Source organism: Pan paniscus, chromosome 10 (assembly GCF_029289425.2).
Source record: "Pan paniscus chromosome 10, NHGRI_mPanPan1-v2.0_pri, whole genome shotgun sequence".
Taxonomy (NCBI): domain Eukaryota; kingdom Metazoa; phylum Chordata; class Mammalia; order Primates; family Hominidae; genus Pan; species Pan paniscus.
The window spans coordinates 120,091,338-120,114,293 of NC_073259.2; the positions used below are offsets into that span (position 1 = coordinate 120,091,338).

The 22,956-nt window shown below is 45.0% G+C and overlaps 3 protein-coding genes across 6 annotated transcripts in view; 1 reads left to right on the forward strand and 2 right to left on the reverse strand.

The window, feature by feature from the left end:
• TMEM116 (transmembrane protein 116) overlaps positions 1-13,143 on the reverse strand; it is an 81,722-nt gene extending 68,579 nt beyond the window's left edge. The window contains exons 1-3 of one of the 3 annotated variants that reach the window (XM_003832453.6): positions 12,925-13,143; positions 5,136-5,182; positions 3,677-3,740 (exon numbers count right to left, since the gene is read on the reverse strand). In XM_003832453.6, the coding sequence (XP_003832501.1) occupies positions 3,677-3,740; positions 5,136-5,149 (78 nt within the window). In that variant the 5' untranslated portion in view covers positions 5,150-5,182; positions 12,925-13,143. Of the gene's footprint in view, positions 1-3,676; positions 3,741-5,135; positions 5,183-12,924 lie in introns of those variants that run through there. The other 2 variants (XM_034934541.4, XM_063593693.1) reach the window with 2 other exon arrangements.
• On the reverse strand, positions 2-940 carry LOC117975208 (immediate early response 3-interacting protein 1-like). The gene has a single exon (XM_034934545.2). The coding sequence runs from the start codon at positions 862-864 to the stop codon at positions 610-612; it is 255 nt and encodes an 84-aa protein (XP_034790436.1). The 5' UTR covers positions 865-940; the 3' UTR covers positions 2-609.
• ERP29 (endoplasmic reticulum protein 29) lies at positions 12,982-22,956 on the forward strand. Of its 2 annotated transcripts, XM_003832455.5 has the most exons (3): positions 12,982-13,533; positions 19,722-19,860; positions 22,116-22,956. In XM_003832455.5, exons 1-3 carry the CDS (start codon positions 12,982-12,984, stop codon positions 22,616-22,618), a joined length of 1,194 nt encoding a protein of 397 aa, XP_003832503.3. In that variant the 3' UTR covers positions 22,619-22,956. The 2 variants fall into 2 exon arrangements, with proteins under 2 accessions (XP_003832503.3, XP_008956111.2); XM_008957863.6 differs by lacking the exon at positions 19,722-19,860 and having other exon boundaries at positions 13,262-13,533.

The window sequence follows — 22,956 nt, forward strand, 5'->3', positions numbered from 1 at the left end:
TAACACAATTCTTCTTGATATATCAGAGAGTATTACTCCTCAATAGTGTCTATAAATTTGAATTATTCATAGATGAAACAATATACAAACAAAATAATTAACCAAGGAGTTCAAAATAAAATTACTCAAATTACCTATTTATCATTTTACGTGTAGCAATTACTTTTTTAAAATCCTTTAAATTTTATCTAGAGATAAGCATTCACATCATGGCTAAGTCCCAAAGAACTTCAAGACTTTTTAAAAAAATTCATCCCTCAGAAATGAGAGATAGAAAACTATCTTTAAAAACAGAAACAACAGTCTTATGCACTCTTTTAACAATCTCAGCACAGAGCAAGCTACTATTAACAGTAAGCAAATATTCCAGTCCTGGAGAGTTACTGCCTCTCATGATCTGATTTTTTTTTCTTTTTTGAAATAGGGTCTCACTTTGTCACCCAGGCTGGAGTGCAGTGGCCCGATCTTGGCTTACTGCAGTCTTACTTACTTACTTCCTGAGCCTCCCAGGCTCAAGTGATCCTCCCATCTCAGCCTTTATTCCAATAATGACCTAAATAATAACTTCTGCTAGCATCTCTTCTGAGTCTCCATTTCCTCTCCTGATATTCATCCAAATAATAAAAGTAACACAATTGCAATTGAGTTTACTATTATCAATGGCATTCTCATCACAGTTGTTACAGATTGAATACAGTTCATTAGCTGAGATTTAATTTCTGGCTCCTCCCCGAATCCACCAATTCTCTGGTCTATTCTCCAGCCAATGTTCTTGAGGAATCTCTCTTTGTGCAGCATGGCGATGGCACTGACACAGAGCAGGGCTGCCTGCAGCAGTGAGTACAAGGTAAAGGCCATGACCATCCAAGCTCCCGTGAGGTCCAACTGATTCCTCTCTGCTGCCACAAGGGACTTGGCGCCACCACGGCTGGTGCTTTCCTCTCTATCTGTCTTTAATTTAAACCACGGGCAGAATAACCAAGAGCTCTCCCTACTCAAGAGCATCTCTATTTTGTTTTAATTATAATTAGTAAGAAAAAAGAGTCACGTCCTAGGCCAAATTAGACCTTAACACCTTATATCTTTATAAAGTCCCAACCTACTGTTATGCCAGAAAGTCACCTTGGACAGTAGTTTTCAAACAAGAACAATTTTGCCCCAATCCCACCCTCACAGGGACATTCAGCAATTTTTTTATTTTTAAGAGATGGGGTCCTGCTCTGTCACCCAGGCTGGAGTGCAGTGATATGATCATAGCTCACTGCAGCCTTGAACTCCTGTGCTCAAGCAATCCCCACCTCAGCCTCCTGGGTAGCTAGAACTATAGGCACCTGCCACTACACCTGGACCATTTGGCATTGTTTGAAGAAATTTTTGGTTGTCACAACTGAAGAACAGAGGGTTTACTACTAGTATCCAGCTGGTAAAGGCTGCCAAACGTCCTAATGTACAGGACTACAAATAATTATCTAGCCCCAAATTTCAATAAAGCTGAGGTTGAGAAACCCTGCTTTCAGAGATAAAGCTTAGCTCTCTCTGTGTGTAAGTCATACTTTATTAACTTAATCACATCTGAACTCAAATTCCAGCAAAGGAAATAAACATTAGGAAAATCTGAATCACAAGATGTTTGACTTAAAATTACTTTGGCAGGCAATGACAATACAGTAGCAAGACTTTTACTTTCCAGTTTGACTTACACAGTCACAATCTACCACTGAAACTTCAAAATCCATTTTCATTGGACATTATATTTTGGTGGTTTAAAAGTGTATGGGGGAGAGGCTCTGGAACAAGACAAGGCTGCATTCAAATTCCAGCTCCAACACTTACTAGCTGTAAGAACTTAGGAAAGTCCCCTAACCTTACCAGGATTCAGTTTCCTTGTCTGCAATATCAGACTAATAATATCCATCTCAAAGTTTTTTAAGGATTAAATGAAAAATACACTGAAAGCACTGAGCAAATCTATCTAGAATAAATACTAAAAATTTTGTTTAGTTTGGAGAGCAATTATAGTTAAGAGTATTGACTTTAAAAAATCCTTGCTCTTGGCCAGGCATGGTGGCTCACACCTATAATCCCAGCACTTTGGGAGGTCCAGGCAGGTGGATCGGGAGATCAGGAGTTCAAGATCAACCAGGCCAAGATGGTGAAACCCTGGCTGAGGCAGGAGAATTGCTTGAACCCAGGAGGCAAAGGTTGCAGTGAGCCGAGATTGCACCATCACACTCCAGCCTGGGCAACAAGAGTGAAACTCTGTCTCAAAAAAAAAAAAAAAAAAAAAAATTAGCTGGATGCGGTGGCAGTCACCTGTAATCCCAGCTACTTGGGAGGCTGAGGCAGGAGAATCACTTGAACCTGGGCGGCAGACATTGTAGTGAGCCAAGATCGTGCCACTGCACTCCAGCCTCGGCGACACAGTGAGACTCCATCTCAAAAAAAAAAAAAAAGAAAAAAAGAAAAAAGAAAAAAACCCCTGCTCTTCTATTTACTGTGTAACTTGAACAAATTATTTCCTGACTTTGAACCACAATTTCCTCTTTTGTGAAATGGGCCTAATACTATCCCTCTTATAGATTGATGAGGACCAATGAGATAAAGTATGTAAAGCACTCAGCATAGTTAGAAAATAGTAAGTGTTCAACATACAGAAGTTATTGTTATTATTAAAGTGGGCCCAATAAAACCCAATGGCATTTTCCACATATAAAAGCTCTCCCATACATGTCCTGACCTATGCTTTGTCTAATTGTGTGCTATTTGGTCTGGTTAGAGAATAGTTGTTATATTTCTCTTAAAATCTGTTTACTAAGCTAGAAAATACATCACTCTCCCTAGTACTCTGTTAATCAGGAAGGTTTTTAATTTGATCTTTTTGGTATGAATAGTTTAAATGTATTTTTACTCTGTTTTCACCATAAAATTGCAATTGCCTAGAAGGCCAGAGAAGCAAAATAAGTATGTTTCGTATAGCAAAGTTTTTAAACTATCTCCTAGTCCCAGTAGCAATTTTACTAAAGTATCAAAATCAGAGAACTCACCTCTAGGCAAGCTCCTGCTATGCTTAGAGTGAATATTGGATTCAGACAACATTCTGTTTCCTTAGCCTTAGCAATTAATGCATACCAAAGAAATCCACATTTAATAGTTAATCTCGGGGCTCGGCGCAGTGGCTCACGCCTGTAATCCCAGCACTTTGGGAGGCCAAGGCAGGCGGATCATGAGATCAGGAGATCGAGACTATCCTGGCTAACACGGTGAAACCCTGTCTCTACCAAAAATACAAAAAATTAGCCGGACGTGGTGGCGGGTGCCTGTAGTCCCAGCTACTCGGGAGGCTGAGGCAGGAGAATGGCGTGAACTCGGGAGGTGGAGCTTGCAGTGAGCCGAGATCGCACCACTGCACTCCAGCCTGGGTGACAGAGCAAGACTCCGTCTCAAAAAATATATATATATATATTTAATCTCTCAGAATTCAAAGTTATAGCTAAAATAACTACCTAGAAGAAAAGGGAGCCCTATTGACCATGCCAAAAATATCTCGTTGTATCATCATGACAAATTTAAAAGTAATTCATAGAATTATTTCACCACTTACAGGTAACATCTGTTATTTGTTTCAGAGACTAGGTCAATAAAAAGTTCAAATCCAACACAAAGAGAAATCACTCACCTCTGGAGATTTCTGTATATTCTGGAATACAGCATAGGCAATAAGTGAACTTGAACCTATAATACTGAGAGATTTAGAAGATGATTGATCATTTAAGCAGGACAATGGAGTGCCATCATTTTTGTTATTAATTTTGGGGTTTTTTTAACAGTTTTATTGGCATAATTGATATAAAATAAACTGCATTAAAAAAATTTTTAGACACAGGGTCTTGCTATGTCAGCCAGGCTGGAGTGCAGTGGTGTCATTATAGCTCAACGTAACCTTGAACTCCTGGGCCCTGGTGATCCTCCTGTCTCAGCCTCCTGAGTAGTTAGGACTATAGGTGTGCATCACCACAACTGGCTAATTATTTTATTTTTTGTAGTGATAGGGTCTTGCTATGTTGCCCAGGCTAGTCTCAAACTCCTGGCCTCATGTGATCTTCCCACTTTGGCCTCTCAAGCACTGAGATTACAGGTGTGAGCCACCATGCCCAGCCCTGCACATATTTTTTTTTTTTTTAGAGGCAGGGTCTCCTTCCATCACCCAGGCTAGAGTACAGTCGTACAATCACAGCTCACTGCAGCCTCCAACTCCTGGGCTAAAGTGATCCTCCCACCTTAGCCTCCTGAGTAGCTGGAACTACGGGCATCTGCTACCATGCCCAGCTAATGTTTTAAAATTTTTTGTAGAGACAGGGTCTCGCTATGTTGCCCAGGCTGGTCTCAAACTCCTGGGCTCAGGCCATCCTCCTGCCTTGGCCTCCCAAAATGCTGGGATTACAGGCATGGGCCACCATATCCAGCCAATATTTTTAAACAAATATAGAATGCTTCACAAATTTGCACGTTCTCCTTATCCAGAGGCCATGCCAATCTTTTTTTTTTTTAATTTTTTTTGAGATAGGGTCTTGCTCTGTCAACCAGGCTGGAATGCAGTGGCACAATCACAGCTCCTCCTGAGTAGCTGGAACTACAGACACATACCACCATGTCCAGCTATTTTTATGGGGTTTTTTTGTTTGTTTTGTTTTGTTTTATTTTGCTTTTTTGTAGGGACAGGGTTTCACCATGTTGCCCAGGATGGTCTCAAACTCCTGAGCTCAAGCGATCTGCCCACCTCAGCCTCCCAAAGTGTTGGGATTACAGTTATGAGCTCAGCCCTGCCAATTTTCTCTATGTCATTCCAATTTTTAGTATAGGTGCTGCTTAAGTAAGCACTTTGCTATTGATTTTGCAACTGATCCTGCTGACCAGGTTGTCCACTGATGTTCAGATGTTATCCTTTAATCAATTTTTTGTTGTTATTGTTGTTAATGTTGTCATTTTATTAGTAAGAAAATATCAACATGATAAAGAATATCATTTCTCTTTAACTAAAGAGTAAAAGCAAATCCCCAAGGGGGAAATGTGGAAAACTACAGAATTGACGAATTTTGCTTATACTAGTTTAGTTATATGAGATTAAATAAACATACCTCAGAGTAGCCATGACAAATTGTATCCACTGTATTGCAGGAAGAACCTAAGCAAAATAAGGAAAAAGGAATAAAATTAAACCTTTTACATTGAATATTCAACCTAAGTTCATTATTAACTATCTGTACAGCATGAATTTTTCTTCAAAGCCTAATCTCAAAACATACTATAAGCTTGAGAATGAGTTAAAAGGCTGAACAGGCCCCTGGAAAGACAAGGTGCTCCTTTTTTCCTCTCTTGTTTCTATTTCACTGGGAAATAGTATGATTTTTTAAAAATAGAGATGTGGATTGAAAAATGACTAAATGAAAAAGGGAAACTAGCCAGGCACTGAGGCTCATACCTGTAATCCCGACACTTTGAGAGGCTGAGGTAAGAGGATCACTTGAGGCCAGGAGTTTAAGAAAAAAGAAATCTGGGAGAGAAAACTAATAAAAGGAAGAACAAAATGTAGAGTGGGTAGAAAAAGTTAAATGTTGAGAGAGAATACAGAGATGTGTGGAAAGAATAGGTAACAGAAGAGACAAATACTAGAGTTCACTGATAGGTAGAAAGAGGAAAGATAGACTAGTAAAACAGAGAAACTGAAGAAAAGTTAGTAGTATGAAAAGAGATTGTGAGTGAAAAATGCAGAACAGGAAAGAAGAAAGGGAGAACACAAAGGAAGACAGGGAGAGCTTCTGACCTTACCAAGTCCCAACTGTCCTCCAGAATGCTAGCGTCTAGTGGAAAGGTCATAGGGACTTCAGTCCCAGCTACCCTTGAGCAGCCGATCCTTCCTAGTCAGGTTCTGAATCCTGAAGCAGTGAACAGGTGGCTCCACCCCTACCCCAGCTGGGCTCCTCCTATACTGAATCCTGCTCTGTACCTTGAGGGCAAGGAGAGAGGTAGTGACAAGTGGAGGAGAAAGCCAAGCAGAAAGAACAAAAACAGAAAGACCAGGTAACAGGGAAACAAAGTGGTAAGTGGCATTAGGAATTAAAAGGAGCAAGAGGCAGGAGTAATAAAAAGCAGACAGATACAGAAGGGGCAGGATTGAGAAAAAAAGATGAGTCATAGTGAAAAGATAAATAGAGCTGCAATAGAGAAATGGAACTAAAAAAAGGGGTGGGTGGAGAAATAAATGGGATAGAAAGGAGGTCTCCCTAAAATTTGCCCTTGTTTAGAGACAGAAGCCTGTGATGGAAAAGAGAGATTGCATATTCACTCAGTTAATAAAGTTTTAGTAATACTAGTGAAAAGCTGAGGTGGTTATTAATGTTTGTCATAAATTACATTATTCATTAATACACTGATGCTTAAATATCAACTTTGTGCAAAGCAGTGTGTTATGGAAGATATAAAAAGAAATAAGATATAGACCCAGCCTTCTGACAGCTTATAATATAGTAGGAAAAATGGCCTGAATACCAAAAATTCAAATGATCTGCGCACAGCAAGAATATACCTACACAGAGTAGCATTCAAAGAGGATTTGGAAGAACTGATAAAATTTGGACAGACTGGAGGAAAAAAGAGAGCAGAAGAAAGACCATTCATTTATGTAATTTATCTTTCATCTAGCCATAATTTCATATAGTCTACAAATCCTTATTGATAACAAATTAAATCACTTGCATTGCTAGAGTAATTTAAATACATGACTAATTTATTCATATCAGGTTAAAATTACAGTCCAAAACAAAACAAAACAAAAAACAGCCAGATGCAATGTCATGCACCTGTGGTCCTGGCTACTTGGGAGGTGGAGGCAGAAGGGTCTCTTGAGGCCAGGAGTTTGAGGCTGCAGTGTGCTATGACTGTTCCTGTGAATAGCCATTGCACTCCAACCTGGGCAGCATAGCAAAACACCATTTCTAAAACAAAATAAAACACGGCCAGTGTGCTGGCCCACGCCTGTAATCCCAGCACTTTGGGAGGCCAAGTCAGGTGGATCACTTGAGGTCAGGAATTTGAGACCACCCTGGCCAACATGGCAAAATCTTTCTCTACTAAAAATACAAATATAAGCTAGGCGGGGTGGCATGCGCCTGTAATCCCAGCTACTCCGGAGGCTGATGCATGAGAATCACTTGAACCCAGGATGCGGAGGTTGCAATGAGCCGAGATCATGACACTGCACTCCAGCCTGGATGACAGAGCGAGACTCCATCTCAAAATAAATAAATAAATAAAAATAAAACAAAACAGAAACCAAACCAACCAAACAAAAAGATTATAGTCTATAGCGGAAGACCAGACATTGTTAAATAGAGGTTAAGTTCTGATCACTTTGCTTAAATTGTTAGGTAAATAAATAAAAATACCAGGAAATTTCTAGATCAGAAATCCCCAGCATAACGTCTTAGGAAGCATTTTAAGGCCTCTACTCATACATCTTACCTAATAAAGGTGAGGAGACTACTGACAGTTTCACCAAGTAATAAGAAAATGCTTTTAGACAAAGGACTGTTGTTTCAGTCAAGAACAAATCTCATGTTGCTCAGAGAACAGCCATGCCAAATTAGTCTGCTGCTCTTGTTAGGATAATCAATGATGAATAACTTTTCTCTTTGGCGTTCTCTTCTAAAACATCTATACCATCTACCAACATTTGGGAATTTACTTTTCAGTTTTTCTATCAAAATTAATCCCCTGCTTGCTGTATATTCAGCACTTTGTCCCTTTGAAGTATCTTTGGAAACATAATCTTGCCATCTTCCTTTTCTAAAAGGGCTAGTCCAAGCTCAAATGATGAAGTAGGTGATATTTATTTTCAGTTTTCCTTTATCTCTTTTTAGCAAAAAGCTCCTTGCATGCCTGTGGTCCCAGCTACTCAGCAGGCTGCGGCAGGAGGATCTCTTGAGGCTGAGGTCCAGGCTGCAGTGAGCTGTGTTTGCATCACTGCACTCACGCTCCAGCCTGAGCGACAGAGTGAAACCCTGTGTTAAAAAGAAAAAAAGGGCTGGGCGCGGTGGCTCACACCTGTAATCCCAACACTTTCGGAGGCCTAGGCGTGTGGATCACAAGGTCAGGAGTTGGAGACCAGCCTGGCCAAGATGGTGAAACCCCGCCTCTACTAAAAATACAAAAATTAGCTGGGTATGGTGGCAGGCGCCTGTAATCCCAGCTACTCGGGAGGCTGAGACAGAGAATTGCTTGAACACGGGAGGCGGAAGTTGTAGTGAGCCAAGATCATGCCACCGCACTCCAGCCTGGATGACAGAGCAAGACTCCACCTCAAAAAAAAAAAAAAAAAAAAAAAAACAAAAAAAAACCTCCTTAGCAAGTTCAAACCTATCCCAGTTCTTAACTTATTGGGCTACTATATATTACATATCAATTCAAGTTAACACATATTCATAAAATTGCTATCATGAGCAAGTTACTCAAAGTCAAGAAAGACACTTGCCTTTGTAAAATATTTTTATTTAACCAAAAAGTTTTCTAAAAATAACATTTAAAGATTTCTAGGGCCAGGCACAGTGGAGTATGCCTGTAATCCCAGCACTTTGGGAGGCCAAGGTGGGTGGATCACCTGAGGTCAGGAATTTGAGACCAGCCTGACCAACATGGTGAAATCCTCTCTCTACTAAATACAAATAAATACATAGCCAGGCATGGTGGTGGGTGCCTGTAATGCCAGCTATTCAGGAGGCTGAGGCAGGAGAATTGCTTGAACCCAGGAGGCGGAGGTTGCAGTGAGCCAAGATCGCACCATTGCACTCCAGCCTGGGCAACAAGAGTGAAACTCCATCTCAAAAAAAAAAAAAAAAAAGATTTCTAGTAATAACAGTTACCAATTATGAAGTGCTTTTGAATTGTATCTTAGTAAAATTACTGCCAATAAAATGAAGTTTGGAACAAAAGCAAGGAAGGAAATGCCCAGTGCTAGAATTCATGGTGTAATGATTAATGGATGTTTCTGTCTGACTAAAAAGGATAATACTCACAATATAAAGTATAAAACAAACATTGTAAGAAGGAACTGAAGATAAAGATTGTAAGAGAGCACCTGACTACTCTAAATAAATCCACCACTCCTGGCCTGAACAAATTACACTCCAGAATTTTGATAAAACTTGCCAGTTAACCCAATAAACCATTTGAGAAAAATTTGAGAGTTCATGTAAAAATGGGAAACTTGCTAGAAACCTGGTAATAACTAAATTAAAGGCAAAAAGATGTGAAATCTGCAAACCAAACCATATGTCAAGGATCTTAGTATTGATCCCAAATAAGATTCTAGAATGAATTGTCCAAAAGATGTGTTTGCAAACAATTAGAAAAAAAAAAGTAACTGCTAAATCAGCATGGGTTTACTTAAAAAAAAAAAAAGGCTGGGTGCAGTGGGTCACGCCGGTAATCCCAGCACTTTGGGAGGCCAAGGCAGGTGGATCATTTGAGGTCAGGAGTTCAAGATGAGCCTGGCCAAGATGGTGAAACCCCATCTCTACTAAAAATACAAAAAAAAAAAAAAAAAAAAAAAATTAGCCAGGTGTGGTGGCAGACGTCTGTAATCCCAGCTACTCAGGAGGCTGAGGTAGGAAAATCACTTGAACGCAGGAGGTGGAGGTTGCAGTGAGCTGAGATCAGGCCTCTGAACTCCAGCCTGAGTGACCAAGTGACTCTGTCTCAAAAAAAAAAAAAAAAAAAAAAAAACCTACTTCTAAACTAACCATGACTAGAAAGTCACTGCTGATCAATTCTACTAACTAGGTATAACCGAAGTTATTTATACTGAGAAGTGAATAATTTTAGAAGTTTAAATGTTTTATAAAGAAATTTTAAAACTCTTAATAGCTCCATATAGACTACAGAACAGAAAATTCTTAGTTTGACTTCAAGACTCCCTCCTATCTGGGCTTAAAACTGTTTTACTATCTCCTGTTTGGAGAACTCCCTCCAACCAAGCCAGTCATTCTCCCAAAGCATCATGTTCATTCCCGTATCTGCTCCTTTTCCACTTGTTCTCTATCTAAAATGTTCCTCCTTCCAAGGCTTAACTCTATTTCCACCAATTACATAAAGCCTTGTTTCACCACCTCAGTTCATAGTTTTCCCTTCTTCTAATTTCTATCACTTGTCTTGTAGCTCATAGTGTTACGAGGTCTTTGGGGTGTCCATTTTCTGGCCGGAAACCTCTGTGGCCACAGTGCCTTTGCCCAAGTTCTTGTCCTGCATCCAGGAAAAGAATGAGGTACGTGGACAACGAAGGGTGAACAAGACAAAGATGAGCTTTATTGAGTGTTACAACAGCTCAGAGGAGACCTCCAGTGGGTAGTTCCTCTCTGTAGGCAGGTCGTCCATCAGGTATTCAGTTCTCAGTAGAGAGGAGGCCCTGGAGACGATGGCTCCTCTCTGCAACTGATCGTCCTGATGTCTGCAGCTCTCAGAAGAGAGGAGGCCCTGGAGAGGGTGGCTCTTCTCTGCCCGCAGGTTGTCTCTGCAGCTGTCAGCAGGGAGGGTAGGTCCTTTCTGCAACTGGCTGTTCCATCATCTCCAACTATCAGCAGAGAGGGTAGCTCCTCTCTTAGGCTTGTTGACCCATAGGTCTCTGCCCTCTTGGTCCTCTGGCAGTCCTCTGCCCTACTCTGGCTGAGCTCAGGGTTTTTATGGACCTCCGAGGGGAGGAAGTACATGCCGATTGGTCCATGGGCAGGCCAGAAGATGCACCACGAGTCCCTACTCCAGTCTGCAGGACTGGCAGCCTGGACCCCTGTCTTCAGGCCCTCCCTGACCTGAAGGTGGGGTCTTACTGGGGACTCACCCACTTCTACCCTGGAATCAATCTGCCTCCCATTGCCATGCTTGGCCCCAAGCCCGCTCTGAGATTGGAGCAGGCCCCGGGAGTAGAGAGAGTCCAGGCGGTGGGAGCAGACACTCCTGAGCCTGCAGGGATTGCAGTAGGGTGTCTTGCTGGTCCCCCAAGGGTGCAGGTTGCAGAGATGCCCAGGTCCTGCACCTGGGAGGGCAGCCACAATGGCACCAGGGGCTCCTGCCTCAACTCAGAAGGGGCGGGGCTCCCACAGGCTCCATGGAGTGTGCAGCCCCAGTCACGCCTCCCTGCTGCAGCTGGCTGCCATCAATAGGGCAAACTCAAAATTTTTCTTAACTTCCCCAGACACATTCACACATACACACACACAAACACACACACACTTTCTTTCAAAATTTATATCCAATCAAACTGGTTGTCCATGATTGGATCCTGTTATCACTGTTGACTATTTATACACATACATTTTGGATACATACAATGGTTAATTACAGCAGTTAAGTCCCTTACAATGCATTGTATATGTTCTCTTACATGCATTTGTTCATCAAATCTTGTGAATTCTACCCTTTAAAAGTTTGTCAATTCCATCCATACTTCTTCAGCCCTATTATGTCCTACTGCATGACCTTAACCTCTTCCAACTAGACTATTGCCATACCCCATTAATTGGCTTTAGTCCCGTCTTCTCAATTCCAATCCATTTCCTTCATTCCTGAGTAATGTTGTTTTTGTTTTGAGACAGTCTTCTCTGTTGCCCAGACTGGAGTGCAGTGGCAGCAATCAGGGCTGACTGCAGCCTCGACCCCTCAGGTCCAAGTGATCCTGCTGCCTCAGCCTCCCAAGTACCTGGGACCACAGGCATGCACTACCACACATGGCTAATTTTTCTACTTATTGTAGAGACGAGGTTTCATTACGTTGCCCAGGCTGACCTGGGTGCTGTTTCTACACACAAATCTAACCTCACTCTCCTAGTTAAAACTTCTGGTGACTCCAAACCCTTTAGCTTGGTGAGACCCTTTCGAATCCGCCCCATGGAAGCTCAGTAATAATCAATCAAAATAAAAAAGAGCGGCAGCAGCTGCTGCGCCAGTTCGCCTTTACACAGATTCATCTCAACCAGTTCCCCAACATGCCTGTGCATAATTTTCCCATTGTTAGAAATGCCCTGTTTCTCTTTGCCTCATGCACGCCCCCTCTTATTTCAAGGTCCCGCTCAAAAGTCACCTCCTGTCTACAACTTCCTCTGATGCTCCTGAGCAGGGATGGCTGAATCTCTGTCTCTTTACAATAAGAAAATACGGTCTTTTTTTTTCTTTTTTGAGACTGAGTCTCGCTCTGTCACCTAGGCTGAAGTGCAATGGCGAAATCTCGGCTCACCCCAACTTCCGCCTCCTGGGTTCATGCAATTCTCCTGCCTCAGCCTCTTGAGTAGCTGGGATTACAGGCACGGGCCACCACACTCGCCTGATTTTTGTATTTTTAGTAGAGACGGGGTTTCACCATGTTGGCCAGGCTGGTCTCGAACTCCTGACCTCAGGTAATCCACCTGCCTCGGCCTCCCAAAGTGCTGGGATTACAGACGTGAGTCAACGCGCCCAGCCGGAATAATATTTTACAGCAATTACACTGCACTGTTTAGATCATTATTCCTATGCCGCCTCCTGCCCCAACAAAGTGCGTGCCTTCAGCACAGAACGGTCTTGTTTCTGCTTATTCCGTAGCCCCGCAGGCGAAGCCAGAGTCTGGCACAAGCCAGGGACCGAGTGACTACCTACGGAACAGAATGATTAGAATTGCGTCTGGGGTTCCTGGAGGGTGGGCCTTGGCTGGGCGGATCCCAGGAGCCTGGCGTCTCCCAGGGGAGGCGCTCACCTCAGATCGGGCCTAAGAGGGCCCTGCCTGCCACACTGACCGCCAAGCCTGGCCAAGAAGCTCAGGGAAGCCGCGGAGCCACTGCCCGCCTGGGTCAGGGCGGTGACGGAGCCTGACTGAGAATAACGGCTGAACTTGACTAATAGACTGACCGAGGGTTGGAGCGGGTCCCAACCAACTGCCTGACGGCCCAAAGGCAGGAAGAAACGATGGTAGGCCTTGTCATCTTCGAAGGAGAGGAAGGACAGGAAACGAATTGCTATAGCGTCCCCATGCGCACTTGGCGCTTCTCCTCAAGCGGAGCAGGAACGGAACTGGGCGGACCCGCCGGGAGACTCGGCGAGTGCGCGCGCGCAGGAGCCCATTTTCCCGCCCGCAACGTGGCCCCGCCCTTTTACCCAGGCCCTACGCGAGCTTCGCCGAGTACGCGTGCGCAGCAGCTTCCCCGCCCTCGCCCCGCCCCTCACGTGGCCCCACCCTCTCACCCTAGACAGATGGGAGCCTCCTGGGGTGTCCACGTGAGCGCGCGTGAGTCCGCCCCCCCCAGTCACGTGACCGCTGACTCGGGGCGTTCTCCACTACCGCTTACCTACCTCCCTCTGCCGGAACCCGGCGATATGGCTGCCGCTGTGCCCCGCGCCGCGTCTCTCTCCCCGCTGCTTCCCCTTCTCCTGGGCTTCCTGCTCCTCTCCGCTCCGCATGGCGGCAGCGGCCTGCACACCAAGGGCGCCCTTCCCCTGGATACGGTCACTTTCTACAAGGTAACCGGGGCGGGGGACGTCGCGCGCAGGTGCCGCCGGGGCGCCCGGAAGAGCGCGCGCCCGTGGGGAGACGCTGGATTCCGGGAGCTGACGGGAGGTGGTCTGTAGCAACGGTCCCAGAGCTTCCCGGCGTCCTACAGGCCTAGTGGACTCTGAGCGGAGGAATGTTATGACCACCGGGCATGCACGCTTCAGGGCCCCGGCTCACCCTTACTTTTGCAGCATTTATACTTGCATCCTCCCTTGCAAAGATGCAGCGGAGGGAACTGGGTGCCCCTTCCCTTCACCTGTGGGGAGAGGGCGGTGCCTGGCGAGATCCAACCCTCGAGTCCCAAGTGGGAGAACCGGAGGGCGGTGCGAGGTCGACGCCACCGGGCTCCCGGCTGTGGAAGCTGGGAGGGGTTGGCGGGGGGAAATGCAGGCGCGTTAGCCTGCGTGTCCGCGCCCCTCTTCCCAGGGTTGGATTGCAGCCTGCTTTGCAGTGTGCAAACAATGATCAGATATCATACATCTTGAATAGTGCAAGCGTGAAGAATAAGCTTCAGTTCAGCCACCCTGTAAAGCAGGGGTCCCCAACCACCAGGCCCGTCGGTGGCCTGTTAGAAACCGGGCCGCACAGCAGGAGGTGAGCGGCAGGCGAGCGAGCACTACAGCCTGAGCTCCGCCTCCTGTTACATCAGCTGCGGCATTACATTCTCATAGGAGCACGACCTTTATTGTGAACTACGCATGTGAGGGATCCAGGTTGTGTGCTTCTTATCAGAATCTAATGCCTGATGATCTGAGGCGAAACAGGTTCATGTCGAAACCACCCAGCCCCCCCCCACTCCCCACCCCCGTGGAAAAGTTGTCTTCCATGAAACCAGTCCTTGGTGCCAAAAAGGTTGGGGATAGCTGTTGTAGGAAACATCTTGGGGTTGGCAACAAAATCAGTAAAATTGGGTCAAGGCATGGAAGAATTTGCCACTACCTCCGCCTTTCCCCCCTTCCATTTTTGCAGAATTAGGGATCCTGGCCTGGGTAAATGGACGGTTGGAAATGGTGGCTGAATGCAACACCGCAGTCCCAGTCCCCTCCTCTTGCACCTGTCTTCACCCACGAGCAGCTTTTAACTTCCTCTAGGAGATGGGCAAGCTTAGTGTTGCGAGAGAGCCAGTCATTTCATTTTCAGGTTTTGTACTCATTGTGGGGAAGTGAAACCAAGAAGTAGTTGTCTCCAGTGGTTGAAGTCTCCTATTTTCAAGCGTTCCCTGTCGTGGATTTGGCACTTGCAGCTCATTCAAGGCAAAGTTTCAAGAATTTTAAAGTGTAGGCCGGGCTTAGTGGCTCACGCCTGTAATCCCAGCACTTTGGGAGGCCGAGGCGGGTAGATCACCTGAGGTCAGGAGTTTGAGACCAGCCTGACCAACAAGGTGAAACCCCGTCCCTACTAAAAATACAAAAATTAGCTGGGCGTGGTGGCGGACACCTGTAGTCCCTGCTCCTCAGGAGGCTTAGACAGGAGAATTGCTTGAACCCAGGAGGCGGAGGTTGCGGTGAGCCAAGATCACGCCACTGCACTCCAGCCTGGGTGACAGAGCAAATACTCCGTCTCAAAAAAAAAAAAAAAAAAAAAAAAGTGTGGGCTGGGTGCGGTGGCTCATGCTTGTAATCCCGGCACTTTGGGAGGCTGAGGCAGGTAGATCACCTGAGGTCAGGAGTTGGAGACCAGCCTGGCCAACATGGTGAAACCCTGTCTCTACTAAAAATACAAAAATTAGCTGGGCGTGGTGGCGGGTGCCTGTAATCCCAGCTACTCGGGAGGCTGAGGCAGGAGAATTGCTTGAACCTGGGAGGTGGAGGTTGCAGTAAGCCGTCATCATGCCATGACACTCCAGCCTGGGCAACAAGAGCAAAACTCTGTCTCAAAAAAAAAAAAAAAAAAAAATGGTGTAGGTGTGGCTGATTGGTTGTCAGGCATGCTCAGACACACCCTACAGCACCCTATGCTTTGGGGGCCTTTACTGGCAAAATGACACCCCTACCCCACCCTGCTCCATGGGAATCAGATAATATCACAGAACAAGTGTGACCCAAAGGGAAACTTTGCGCCATAAAGCTAACAGTGTTTTCTACTATTACCACCCTAGTCTAGGTCAACATTACAATAGCCTCTTCTCTGGTCTCCCTGCTTCCACTCTTGAGACTCCACACAGTAGCCTAAGTTCTATATGACCTGACTCCTGGCTTCCCTCTCATCTCCCAACCATTCTCCTCCTGTCTTTTGAATATTCCTTGCTCTTTACTGCCTTAGGATATGTTGCACTAGTTGTTCCTTGTGACTGAAATATTCTCTGCCCAAACTTTGAAAGGCTAGTTAGTTACTTCTCATCATTCGGGCTTAGGTTAACTGTTTCCTCCTTAAAGTTCTTCCCTGATTTATCTTCCCCCCAGTCTAAAGTGCCAGTCACATTAATCTGTTTTATTTCTCCATACAGCACTCATCACTGATTTTTTAAAAATCTATTTTGCCATCTTTCTCTCTCACTGGAATATTATGTGCTCATGAAGAAGCTCCTTGTCTATTTTGTTCCTGATCGTCTGCGCTGCATAACAGATTACCTGTCTCATAGAAGGTGCACAATAACTATTTTGTTGTGTGAATGAACAAACGTTTTCTCCAGTCTCTTCAAATCTTCTCTTCCATCACCACTGAACCAAAAGGAAATGTACTGGTGTTCTGTCTGGCAGCCTTGTTCCATGCTTTGCCTTTCAGTGATTTCCAGTATCTTTTTTGTTGTTGTTTCTTTCCCTTCACCATCACTAGAATGTTAGCTTCATGAGCTAAGAGATGCCATTTTGTTCCCTGCTGTGTTCACTTAGTATGGTGCCTGGCACATGATAGGCCTTTAGTAACTTTTTACTCAATGAACGAATGAATGAATAATGAACTTATCTATACTTTAAAGAAGTGAGTTGCCTGATTATAGGTAATGGTAGAGCTGATTCCCACTAGCCCATTGGACACCAAGGGCTGGTAGGAAGTAGATGAGGAAAATAGACTTCTAAAGCTATCATTAAGAGATAACAGACCACTTCGGGAGGCCGAGGCGGGTGGATCACAAGTTCAGGAGATCGAGGTCATCCTGGCTAACACGGTGAAACCCTGTCTCTACTAAAAATACAAAAAAATTAGCCGGACATGGTGGCGGGCACCTGTAGTCCCAGCTACTTGGGAGGCTGAGGCAGGAGAATGGCGTGAACACGGGAGGCGGAGCTGCAGAGAGCTGAGATGGCACCACTGCACTCCAGCCCGGGCAACAGAGGGAGACTCTGCCTAAAAAAAATAAAATAAAATAACAGACTAAGATAACAAGAGAAAATTCTTTATGCAAATGTTTGCCATTCAAAACCATTCTGCCTTACCCTTGAAACTAAGAATGGTGAAAGTAGAAGGTGGAGATCTCTGAATTCTATTTTAATGTTAGACCACTGTATAATTATTAATATTATTCCATAATACAAGTGCAGGCCCTTGAAAGTAGGTATCCCGTGTTTTGCTTTTTAAACATTCTCCCCTTCCCCAACATGTAGCATCTGCTACAAAGCCTGTCAGAGTATTGTTCATTCATCAGATATTTTCAGAACATCTGCCACATTCCAGGCACTGTTGGGCACTAGGGATACAGCAGAAAACAGGTCAGACAAGGTCCTTATTCTCATAAATGTATTCTAGTGGAAAGGATGGAAAACAAGCAAATAAGGATTTCAGAGAGTGAGTAATGCACTGAAGAAAATACAGCAGGGTAATGATAGCAGGGTATGATGAAAATGAAGCCATATTAGATGGTCTGATTGGAGGAGTCCCCAGTAGCAGGGGACATTTGAACTGAGCCTTGAATGATAAAGAGATAACCATGAAAAGAACTGGGGAAAGGACATTCCAGCCAGCAGAGAGCAAATGAAAAAGCTCTTGAGTGGGAATAAGTTTCATGTGCTGAAGTGAAATAAGGCCAGTTGGGCCAGAGGGATGTGATCTCATTTGTATTTTAAGTCTTTCCTGCTTTTAGGCCCCCAGAGCTCAGGCTTTTTGGCATTTAAAGATGACTTGTTCTGTTGTCTTCTCCTCCCTCCTTTGTGTCCCTAAACAGTGTTAAATATTTTTAAAAAGCAAGAGGACATCAGTACACTGTAAAGGACAAAGACTAACAAGAACATTGTATCTTTTTTTTTTCTTTTTTTTTTTTTTTTTTGAGATGGAGTTTCATTCTTTTCGCCCAGGCTGGAGTGCAGTGGCGCGATCTCGGCTCACTGCAACCTCCGCCTCCCAGGTTCAAGCAATTCTCCTGCCTCAGCCTCCCGAGTAGATGGGATTACAGGCGCCCACCACAACGCCCAGCTAATTTTTGTATTTTTAGTAGAGATAGGGTTTCACCACGTTGGCCAGGCTGGTCTTCAACTCCTGACCTCAGGTGATCCACCCATCTCAGCCTCCCAGAGTGCTGGGATTACAGGCATGAACCACTGTGCCCAGCCCAGAACATTGTATCTTTGCCTTCAGCCAGAATTATGTCAGCTTGACATAATTTTTTTTTCTTTTTAGAGAGAGAGAGAGAGAGATGGGGTCTCACTCTGTTACACAGGTTGGATTGCAGTGGTGCAATCATAGCTCACTGTAACCTCTAACTCCTAGGCACAAGTGATTTTCCACCTCAGCCTTCTGAGTAGTTTAGCTGGGAATACAGGTGTGTGCCACCATGACTGGCTAATTTTTTTTTTTTTAAGCCAGCTATGTTGCCCAGGCTGGTCTTGAACTTCTAGCCTCACGTGATCCTCCCACTTCAGCCCCGCAAAGTGTTGAGATTACAGGTGTGAGCCACCATGCTCAGCCTTGACATGATTATTTACAGTGATTGCCTGTGATGAAAAAACTTGATAGGGATCACTTAGATTAGGAAAACAAAAAGTTGATGGAAGTGAGGAAGGCAGTGTTACCCTAAGGTGGCTTGTTAGATAAAACTTGTGCATTGGGAGAAACCATCAAAAGAAGTCCTTGGCTTCTTCAGTAAGTTAAATGTAGACTTAGCATATGACCGCCACAGTTCCACTTGTATATATACCCAAAAGAGTGGAATACAGGTGTTCAAACAAAACGTGTTATGTGAATGTTCATAGCAGCACTATTGACAGTAGCCAAAAGGTGGAAACAACCCAAACATTCAGCTGATGAGTGAATAAACAAAAATGTGATCTATCGTACAGTGTAATATTTATTTGGCCATAAAAAGTAACAGTGTACCAATACATGGTACAACATGGACAAACCTTGAAAACATGCTAAGTGAAAAAAGCCAGACACAAAAGGGCACATATTGTACATTTCCATCAGAATAGACAAATCTATAGAGACAGAAAATAGATTAGTGGTTGCTGGGGCTGGGAGGAGGAAGACTGGGGAGTGACTGCGTAATGAGTATAGGGTTTCCTTTTGGGATGATGAAAATGTTCTGGCACTAGATAGTAACCTCTATGGTTGCACATTCTTAATGCACTGAATCATGCAGAATGTACACTTTTAAATGGTTACAATGGCAAATATTATGTGAATTTTACTGCAATTAAAAGTCTTGGCCCTGACAGTTTAAAACCCAGAGATCTAGCCAGAGGGAAGTGTAGTCTAGGGAGAACACATTGTCCCAAGCCTGGCCTCTCACTAGCTTATCTGCCCTGAAATTGCTGGGTTCAAACTCTGGCCTATCTAGCCAAAGCGTCCTCCATGATGCCAACTCCTTTGTAGGTAGTTTTGTTTATTTTTGTCAGATTTCTTGTTCAGGGTTTACTGAGAAAGGCCTCCTGGGATGATGAGCATGACAGGGGCTGATGTAGTATGCAGAGGGTCTCCTTCACCTAACTGAAAGGAACCCTGAAGGAGAAGGCCTTAGTATGTCTGCAGCCTTCTTTATTCTGGACAGGGTTGTGTATATCTTTGATTAGTGTGAACAGGTACTAATGGGGTGCCATGCATGTTGCTGGCACTCACTAAATTGTTAAATGAGTCAGTGGGTGAATGAATAAATATTAGTTTGTGAGAGCTTGCCTCCCTTGTGGGCTTGTTTCCACTCTATTTCTTAAACAGGGGCCCCTTGGGAAGGGGAGTTAGCCCCAAAAGTCCCTGGAACACCCACTTGCTCAGCTCTATACGCCCTCAGGTCATTCCCAAAAGCAAGTTCGTCTTGGTGAAGTTCGACACCCAGTACCCCTACGGTGAGAAGCAGGATGAGTTCAAGCGTCTTGCTGAAAACTCGGCTTCCAGCGATGATCTCTTGGTGGCAGAGGTGGGGATCTCAGGTATGGACAAGTCCAGGACGGCTGGGGGGGCAGAGAGGGAGGAAGCTAGAAATCGTTTCCCTACTTGGAACAGGAATACCCAGCATCTTTCCTTCTGAGCCACTCTCAAGGATTGTAAGTAAACAGGTTCATGGCCTCTAAAGGAATCTGCTGCCCACAGTAGGCTTAACCTGAGCAGATTCTGGGACCATGGAATCTCAGCTCAGCTGTACAGGTGCCTGAAGGGAAGGGAACCCCTCTTCCTTCACATTCCACCCCTCTCTGACATTAAACTGTGAGAACTTTGAGCTCTCCTTGCAGGGAACACTGGGCAGAGGGGGTGCTATGTCCCCTAGGGGACAGCATAGTCAGTTCTTCTGTCTTCATTTCAGTTTCTGTACCAAAACTGTTGGGTTTTGGCGTTAGCTCAAATGCACTGATGCCACCACTAATCCAAGGGCACCTCTCAACCACAGCGACAGCTTTAATAGTCACCAGCATTTAGTGGCTGACAGGGTAAAGATCTGCACCCCCATTGCATTTTAAATCTTCACTTGAACTCTGCCTGAGAAGCAATATGTATTATCTCCATGTTATACTTCAGGAAAAAAAAAACTGAAGCTCAAAGATTAAAGGACTGTGGGTGATAGAGTGGCTCATCCAGAGCTCCACCTAAGTGTTTAGTCCCAGGCAGGGGCTTACTTATTTCACTTCCCTCCCAGCTTGGATGCCTCCATTCCATAGTAAGCTGGGAACTTAGTAGAGCGTCTGGTCCTGGGTAGAGATAGCTGGCACACCTCTCCAGGACAGTCAGTCAGATTTGACTCAACTTCAGGTAACTCCCTTGGTGCTTTTATTAGAATAATAATAATAGTTAACATTTATCAGATGTTTACTGTGTGCCAGGCCACTGTGCTGAGTGTTTTACATGTGTTTCATCTTTGCAAGAGCTCTGTGAAGGAAGTCCCATGTGGTACTATTACCTCCACTTTTTCAAATGAAGAAATGGATGCTTAGAGTAACTTGCTCAAGATTGTGGAATTGTTAAGTGGCAGAACTAGGTTTGGAACCCTAGGCATCCAGTACTACCACTACTAGTAGTTGGTCTTAACCGTTTCTCGGTAAAGTGTAAGAAACCAGTTGTCACAGCATCAGTCCTTGGGGCTGCTACTGCTCGTTAGGAAGGATGTTGCAGATACTAACAGCAGCTACCACATATTAAGCATATAACCCTGCCAAGTATCACGCACATATTCCCTCATCCAGTCCTCCCAACAGCCCCCATGTGGCAGGGACTGTGTTCCTTCCCTACCACATGCTCCCCTTTCTCACCCAGCTCCAGCCAGACTGGTCTTTGTAATCCTGAAATTTCCTGAGCTTAGCCCTGCCTCAGAGCTTTTGCACTTGCAGTCCTTTCTGCCTGAGACACTCTTCCCAAATCTTCACGTAGCTTGCTCCAGGACATTCAGGTCCTTTAGCTGATGTCACCTTCACAGGGAGGCCTGCCATGACCACCTGAAGTGGGCTTTCTTACCCACTTTGTCACATCGCGCTGTTTTGTTTTCCCTGTGGCATTCATCACCTGTGTTTATGTGTTTGTTATGTCTCTTCTCTCCCTTAGAAGAATATGAGCTTAATAGTCTTTTTTTTTTTTTTTTTTTTTTTTTTTGAGACAAAGTCTCACTCTGTTGCCCAAGCTGGAATGCGGTGGTGGGATCTCGGATCACTGCAACCTCCACCTCCTGGGTTCAAGCGATTCTTCTGCCTCAGCCTCTCGAGTAGCTGGGACTACAGGCACGCGCCACCATGCCCTGCTAATTTTTTTGTATTTTTAGCGGAGACGGCGGTTTCACTATGTTGGCCAGGCTGGTCTTGAACTCCTGACCTCGTGATCTGCCCGCCTCGGCCTCCCAAAGTGCTGGGATTACAGGCATGAGCCACCGCACCCGGCCGAGCTTAATACTCTTAATCACAGCCAGACCCCCAGCACCTAGAACAGCATCTGACACATAGTGGGCATATAATAAATATTCAGAAGAATCTCCATTTTTTCAGATGAAGAACAGTTCAGAGAGTTTAAATGATTTGCCTAGTGCTGCATGGCTAGGAAGTGGCAGAGGAGGAATTCAAACACAGGTCTGTATGGTTGCTCCTCACTTTGAACCATGACACGGCCAAGAAAATTCTTCTTTCCCTCAGTTCAGCTAGGTCCCATAGCAATTTTCTGCCCTGAGTTCCTTATGGTCTTGCTTTTTGTGTCTGGTTTCTGCTCACAGATTATGGTGACAAGCTGAACATGGAGCTGAGTGAGAAATACAAGCTGGACAAAGAGAGCTACCCAGTCTTCTACCTCTTCCGGGATGGGGACTTTGAGAACCCAGTCCCATACACTGGGGCAGTTAAGGTTGGAGCCATCCAGCGCTGGCTGAAGGGGCAAGGGGTCTACCTAGGTATGCCTGGTTGCCTGCCTGTATACGACGCCCTGGCCGGGGAGTTCATCAGGGCCTCTGGTGTGGAGGCCCGCCAGGCCCTCTTGAAGCAGGGGCAAGATAACCTCTCAAGTGTGAAGGAGACTCAGAAGAAGTGGGCCGAGCAATACCTGAAGATCATGGGGAAGATCTTAGACCAAGGGGAGGACTTCCCAGCATCAGAGATGACACGGATCGCCAGGCTGATTGAGAAGAACAAGATGAGTGACGGGAAGAAGGAGGAGCTCCAGAAGAGCTTAAACATCCTGACTGCCTTCCAGAAGAAGGGGGCCGAGAAAGAGGAGCTGTAAAAAGGCTGTCTGTGATTTTCCAGGGTTTGGTGGGGGTAGGGAGGGGAGAGTTAACCTGCTGGCTGTGAGTCCCTTGTGGAATATAAGGGGGTAGTGGGAAAAGTGGTACTAACCCACGATTCTGAGCCGTGAGTATGCCTGGACATTGATGCTGACATGACCATGCTTGGGATGTCTCTAGCTGGTCTGGGGATAGCTGGAGCACTCACTCAGGTGGCTGGTGAAATGACACCTCAGAAGGAATGAGTGCTATAGAGAGGAGAGAGGAGTGTACGGCCCAGGTCTTTGACAGGTGTAATTCTCATTCAATTAAAGTTTCAGTGTTTTGGTTAAGTGGA